The sequence below is a fragment of the Phoca vitulina genome, unplaced genomic scaffold, assembly GCF_004348235.1.
Source record: "Phoca vitulina isolate PV1807 unplaced genomic scaffold, GSC_HSeal_1.0 scaffold13, whole genome shotgun sequence".
Taxonomy (NCBI): Eukaryota; Metazoa; Chordata; class Mammalia; order Carnivora; family Phocidae; genus Phoca; species Phoca vitulina.
This window is the reverse complement of record NW_022589716.1, coordinates 6,120,312-6,127,528: the sequence shown is the minus strand read 5'-3', so window position 1 is coordinate 6,127,528 and position 7,217 is coordinate 6,120,312. Positions and strand designations below refer to the sequence as shown.

At 47.4% G+C, this 7,217-nt stretch overlaps 1 protein-coding gene across 4 annotated transcripts in view; it reads left to right on the top strand.

The window, feature by feature from the left end:
• The window catches only part of CSPG5 (chondroitin sulfate proteoglycan 5), an 18,251-nt gene extending 13,155 nt beyond the window's left edge, over positions 1-5,096 (top strand). The window contains exons 5-6 of one of the 4 annotated variants that reach the window (XM_032412627.1): positions 301-432; positions 610-817. In XM_032412627.1, coding sequence (XP_032268518.1) covers positions 301-432; positions 610-630 — 153 coding nt within the window. In that variant the 3' untranslated portion in view covers positions 631-817. Of the gene's footprint in view, positions 1-300; positions 884-4,971 lie in introns of those variants that run through there. The other 3 variants (XM_032412628.1, XM_032412629.1, XM_032412626.1) reach the window with 3 other exon arrangements.
• The last annotated feature ends 2,121 nt before the right edge of the window (positions 5,097-7,217 follow it).

Below are 7,217 nucleotides of genomic sequence, written 5' to 3'. Positions count from 1 at the left end.
CCCCCCCCCCCCCCCCCCCCCCCCCCCCCCCCCCCCCCCGCCGTCTCTGCCGGAGGGAAAGCCTTGCCCTGGCCTACATCAAAGACATTTGTAATCCAGCTACCTGCTGGAGGTGTCCATCTCCATCTGGCCAGTGGTTTTTAGGATGACATTCCTAGAAAGCGGCTGCAAAGGAGTCCCTTTGGTTCATTCGACTCTTAGAGTTTCTTTCTTTCTTCCTTCAAAAGCCTGGGGTGGTTATTTGACCCCTCTATCCGCTGTCTCCTTCCCACCCCTCCCTCACCCTTTTCCCTCTTCCAGGATGATCCCAGTGCTCCCCACAAAATCCAGGAAGCTCTCAAGTCCTGCCTGAAAGAGGAGGAGTCATTTAACATCCAGAACTCCATGTCACCCAAGCTCGAGGGTGGCAAAGGTGACCAGGCTGACTTGGAGGTGAACTGTCTTCAGAATAACCTCACCTAAAGCAGAGCAAGAAGAGACGGAATGGGGGGCGGGGGGGGGGGGGGAAGGAACGTGACCTCCTCTTGTACAGAGTCTATTTCTTGTAACCATTCGTTAAACTCTTTTCTTTTCCTGGTCTCATGGCATGCTTTGATGTCTTTTGTACAGGAGGGAGAAAACACAAAATAAGCAAAGAACCTGAACAGAATCGCACACGTGGGGTTGTTTGGTCTGTGCCGTCTGTATATTGCTTCGCTGCTGTGATTTCTAAACCTCTGCTGTTACTCAACTGACTTTTTTTTTGTACTTTGACCCACCTTTTTTTGAAATAAGAGTAAAAAACAAAGTTCTTGAAATAAAACTTTTTAAAAAGCCATTTTCCAGATGTCACTGTGTCCACTCCCTACCATTCTTGTCAGTCCGTGTTGAATTCTTACCTTCCCTAAAGATGTATATTTATACATGTTTGAGATCCCAGAAGTGCTCTCTGTATTAGCTTGGGTTGCCATAGCAAAACACCATAGACTGGGTGGCTTCAACAATAGAAATTTATTTTCTGACAGTTTTGGAGGCTGGATGTCCAAGATCAAGGTACCAGCAGAGTTGGTTTCTGGCGGGGCCTCTCTGCCTGGCTTTCACACAGCCACCTTCTTGCTGTTTGCCTTTATTCTGTGCACACGTGGAGAGAGAGAGGTCTCTGGTATCTCTTCCTCTTCTGATAAGGACACCAGTCCTGTTGGATTAGGACCCATTTAACCTTAATGACCTCCTTAAGGCCCTATCTCCAGATACAGTCACACTAGGGGTCAGGGCTTCAACATGTGGCTTTTGGGGTGATACAATTCAGCCCATGGGTCTGTAGCACCTTATTTATTAAGAATACCCTTTCCTGGGGCGCCTGGGCGGCTCAGTCGGTAGTGTCTGCCTTTGACTCAGGTCATGATCCCGGGGTCCTGGGATCAAGCCCTGCATCGGGCTCTCCACTTAGCAAGGAGCCTGCTTCTCCCTCTCCCTCTGCCTGCCGCTCTGCCTACTTATGCTCTCTCTCTCTGTGTCAAATAAATAAATAAAATATTTTAAAAAAAAGAAAGAATACCCTTTCCTAGTGGTGCCTGGCTGGCCCAGTCAGTAGCACATGTGACTCTTGATCTCAGGGTCATGAGTTCAAGCCCCACTTGGGGTATAGAGCTTACTAAAAAAAAAAAAAAAAAAAAAGAAAAAAAGAAAAAGGAAGGAAGGACGGAAGGAAGGAAGAGAAAGAAAGAAAGAAAGAGGAAGAAAAGGAAGAAAGAAAAAGAGAAAGAAAGAAAGAAAGAAAAAGAAAGAAGAAAGAGAATACCCTTCCCTTCTTTCGTAAACATGTATTGAGCACTTAGCCAAGCATTATGCTAGATGCCAGGAACTCTGGATGAATAAGACAGACCCTAACCTCAGGAAATTAACAGTGTACCTGAGAAATAGAATTATAAACAAATAATTATAGGGGCACCTGGGTGGCTCAGTCAGTTGAGCATCCCACTCTTGGTTTCGGCTCAGGTCTGAATCTCAGGGTCCTGGGATCGAGTCCCGTGTGAGGCTCCACACTCAGCAGGGGGTCTGCTTGGGATTCCCTCCCTCTCCCTCTGCCCCTCTCATCCCCTGTTCCCAATCTCTCTCTCTAAAATAAATATATCTTTAAAAAAATAAATATAATACATTGTGTCAACATTATAATACAAAACCATGAGACTTGGAGTTTCCAGTTCAGAAAAGCTTCAAGGAGAGAGCTTTAAATTGGACTTTGAAGGATGAGGAGGCATTTTTCAGGATAACGTGGGAGGAGAGGACATTCAAGGTGGAGGATATTCGTAGAAAAGTCTTGCCATATGACCAGAAATTGTGAGAGGGAGGGGTCCTAGGTGATGAGGCTGGAAAGGGCAATTTAGGACAGATTATGAAGGGCCTTGAATGCCATTAAAGCTGAGGTAAGGTCAGATTTGTTTTCCAAGAAGTTACCTCCGGAGACAGTGGTGAAGACAGACAGGATGGAGATCATAGCAGTGCAGGCAACAAATGAGGATGGATTAGAGAGAAAATTAGGAGTTCAAATGGCCAGAATTACTACTGGGAGGGTTTTCTAGAACTTTGCCGGTGTTTAATCTGTGATAATTCCAATAAATGGAATTCCTGTGAGCATGTTTCTGTTGCGTAATTTCTGCTAGTTCTCCCTGATTTGTCTTCCCAAGTGCCTCATTATTTTTTATTTTGTGCTGAACATTGTATTTAGAAAATAGTTTATTGAAATATTTTGCCTAGGATGATTTCTTCCTTTAGAGAGGGGTTTTTGTTTGCTTCTGTCACGTGCCCAGGGGCACTAGAATTCTGGGGTCACATTATTCCAGATCAAGGTTGGAGAGTTCCAGGCCACTGAAACCAGTCCACAGACCTATCAGACTATGCAAGGGCTGCTTTGCTTTTGGTTCATCCTTACCTCTAAGGGAACAGCCCCAAACAGGCGGTGGTTTACCAGCTTTGCACCTTTGGTGGGCCCTGTACTCCAACTCCCTCCCCATGCCCCCAGACGTTCATTACTGTTCTAGCCCCCTCTTCCAAATGGGTAGGTGCCTCTAGGGAAGAAGTCCTCTAAATGCTGGGCTCACCTGTCTGAGTTCCTGTTCTCTCTGGGATGTCAGCCTGGTAATTCTGCGGTATTTTGTTAGCTCTCTGATGCTTTTCAGATGTTTGTACGTCTTTTGGTGTTCTTAGTGAAAGGGTTGGTCTAAATTTACCTAGTCTCCCATTTACTAACAACAGAAGTCCTCTGTTTTCATCTTGGGACTTTTGCCCAGATGGCATTCAGCTGGTTCTATGAGCTCAGTCTGCTCTTTGCTATTGGATAGGGCTGCAAATTAGGATGTTGGGTTATGGCCTGTGTGTATTATGGTTTCCTAACCTGATGCTTATCCACTTTGGGGGGTTTGGCATGGTTTTACTTAGGATTTCCTGTACTCTCTGAATCAGGGGACAGACCTGTCTTTCATGGCGAGGCACCTCTGGCTCCTTTCACAAGGAGGCCCAGTCAAGAGGGATTGTATGTGAAAGTACTTTGTAAGTTCTAAATCCCATCCAGACATAAGGGTTTGTTAGTATCGTGTTTTGTTTTTCCCACAAGAGTATTATGGGATGCAGGTCACTGCCCTTGGCTCTATCCCACGTTCACCGCACATGCAGGAGGGATAGGAAAACCCAGATCGGAAGGGGAGCAGGAGACAAAGCAGGCCTGATGATTAGAGTTACCAGATGTTGCCAAGAGTCTTTGACCCTCCGAAGAGGCCGCCGTGTCGGAGTCGCATGTATCGGTGTCCTCTGTGCTGGCCCTCTTGCTTGGCAGGTGTTCGTGCCTCTCGGTGACTGTGCTCCATGAGCCTAGCCAGCATCCTCTCCGGGGACCTCAGCTCTGCCCCTCAGGGATTATCCAGTGCTTGAGCTGTCCCTCTAAAGCACCCTGGCGCTGCCAGGTGATGGTCCCCAGATCCCTCCTGTCTGCTTTTTCCACCCCACTCCATAGCCTGTTCTGTGTCCTCCTCTCTAAAGAAAGGACAAACCGAAAAATGTGGGAAACGTAGGCATCGTGGAAGAGAGTTCATCTGTCTGGGGGCCTTCCAGCACTGATGGATCCCTTCACTTAGGAGAAGTGTACATGGGGTGCTGAGCCATCCGTCTCCACAAGGCATTTCCTTGACACGTACACCACACCCGTGTTCATGTCCCGGGGCTGCCACAACGAGTGAGCACAAGCTAAATGGCTAAAACAACAGGACTGTTCTGAAAGCCAGCGTTCTCAAATCAAGGTGTCAGTAGGACCGCGCTCCCTCTCACTGCTCCAGGGAAGAATCCTTCCTCACCTCTTCCCAGCTTCTGGAGGCTGCCAGTAATCCCCGGCACTCTTTGGCTTATACTTACATCACTACAGTTTCTGCCTCTGTCTTCACATGGCCTTCTTCCCTTTGCATGTGTCTGTGTCTCCGTGTCCTTACCAGGCCTTCTTATAAGGACGCCCGGTCATTGGGTTGAAGGCCCACCCTAATCCAGTAGGACCTCCTCTCAACTTGATGACAGCTGCAAAGGCCCTATTTCCACATGAGACCGTACTTACAGGCAGTGGGAGTTAGGACTTCAGTATGTCTTTCTGGTGAGACGCAGTGTAACCCCTAAAGGCACCTCACTATTTACAGGACATTTCATATCCGTGGTCTTCTCTCACTCTCACTGGAGCCTGGAGTTGGGGTCTTAAGACTGGAAAGCATCAGTGACAATATTAGAACCCAGACTCTAAAGTTCTATTTTAGTGTCCTTTCCTCTGTGTGACATCACACCACAGACACTGTCCCTTGTCCTTTCTCATAGAGTTTATATAAAAGGAAGGTTAGCCTGGGCTCTGAGAAGCAGCACTAACACTGGACTCGGAGCTAGAAGGCCTGTCCGTTGAGGAGTCAGATGAGCTCTCTGAACCTCAGGCTCTTCATCTGCAAAATCCTTACCTCTTCACAGGACTACCTGGGCACCAGGGATATAGCGAAGAACAAAATGGACCAAAAGCCAGCCTGTTGGAGCTAACTTCCCAGTGTCATGATGTTCACACAAGGTATGTGAATGTATTCTGAGAAGTGGAAGGGGGCTGTACAAACCCACCCCCCAAACCCAAGGGAAAGGGGCATAAAGGCAACTTTATTGGTCAAGCAAGCAATGAGGTGTGTGAACACCTCCATCGCTGAGAACTGCAGCAGAGGCTCTTCCCTCAGCCCTGGGGCTCACTACAGGTATTTGAGAGGCTTTGGGGGAGTGCAGGTCTCTACTGAAGTGAATGTGAAAGTAATATTGTCTCCTGAGTGTGTAACCGTGAGACTACACAAAGTATATGGGAGCGAAGATAGGCCAGGTTACCCTGAGGGATCTGACGGCCAGCCGGCCTAAGCAGGACCCTGGCCCAGGGTTGATCCAAGCCAAAAAGAAGAATGTGTCAGCCCCCGTGTGTACACTGCGTGCCGTGCTGAACTATGTATCTGGGAGCAGAGTTGCTAGGATGGAATTCAGCCTATCTTGACCTTTACAAGATCATGTCAGAAGTAGCTCCATCGATTAACAGCTCCCACCAACAGCGGATGAGAGCTGCCTTTGGTGCGCATCCTCATCAGCACTTGATATTCTCACATTTTTGGAGCACCCGGCTGGCTCAGTCGGTGGAGCACGCGACTCTTGATCTCAGGGTTGTGAGTTAGAGCCCCACGTTGGGTGTAGAGATGACTTAAAATAAAATCTAAAAAAAAAAAAGAGAGAGAGATTCTCACATTTTCAGTTCTAGCCACTCTTTAGGTGTGGTAATGGTATGTAATGGTATGTAATTGTGATTTTTAATTTGCGTTCTCTAGTTATCAGTGGATTGCATCCCTCCCCATATGTTTATTAGTCATCTACATTCGTGCTTTAGTGAAGCATCTGCTTAAGCCTTTACCCCATTTTTCTATTAGACTATCTTCTGTCACATTTATGAGCTGTTTTACTGGTCATATGTGTCGCAAATATCTTTTCCCACTCTATGGCTTGCAATTTCATACTCCTAACGTTAAATTAACATTAAACTTAAGTTTTTTTTTTTTAATTTATTTATTTGACAGAGAGATAGCACAAGTAGGCAGAGCGGCAGGCAGAGGGAAAAGGAGAAGCAAGCTCTCTGCTGAGCAGGGAGCCCGATGCGGGGCTCGATCCCAGGCCCCTGGGATCATGACCTGAGCCGAAGGCAGCCGCTTAATGACTGAGCCACCCAGGTGCCCCTTAGGGTCCTGGGATCGAGCCCCACATCAGGATCCCTGCTCGGAGGGAAGCCTGCTTCTCCTTCTCCCACTCCCCCTGCTTGTGTTCCCTCTCTGGCTGTGTCTCTCTCTGTCAAATAAATAAAATCTTTAAAAAAGATAAAAAAAAAACACTTAAGTTTTATGTAGTCAAACTTATCAATCTTCCTTTCCAGTTACAAAATCATTCCTAAAGAGTTGCTTCCACCTAGGGTACTCCAAGTCACATGAAGACACTCCTTACATCTTAACAGCAAGAAAAAGTCAGATAACCTGCACAATCACAACTTCTTGGGCTCATCCAGGAGCTGAGGTCACAAGGCAACCAGGTAAATTGAATTCCAAAGGGTGACAAGCCCCTTCAAAGAGAGACAGCACAGATGAATTTTGTCCATGGCAGAGCCCAGGAGGAAGAGGCAGCACTATAAAAATGGGAAAGGAGACAGCCATATGTTAATGAATTCATAAAGGCAAAGTTTAGCTAGCCTGACAGTTCAGAATTTTTGAAAGCTCCAGACACAAGGGTTGTCTACGGCCATTCACACGCTCTTTTCCACAAGCCTCAACTGGGTGCTCACAGGAGAAACTGGGGGTGGGAAGCATGAGACCCGAGAGCACCCCAGTGAACAAAACAACACCCACTTCCCAGACTCCTCTATCACTCAAAGCAAAAGCCTTAAACTTCTGGAAACCTTGCTGTTCCCACAACCAGGAAAAATGAACTGCCTCTGAGAGAGCTAAAAGCAAAGCCACCTGCCTGGGCAGGTGGGGCAGGAAGCCCTTCTCCCCTCTATAAGCCTCATTTCCAATACCTGTTGAGGGAAGAACAGGAATCCTTCTGCAAATGTATGAGGGAAGGGTAACAGCAAACACAATGCCCCTGGGGGGTTGGCAGACCCTGCACTCTGCTGCCACTGTGGGGCGTGGGATCTAAAAACTGGCTCCCAC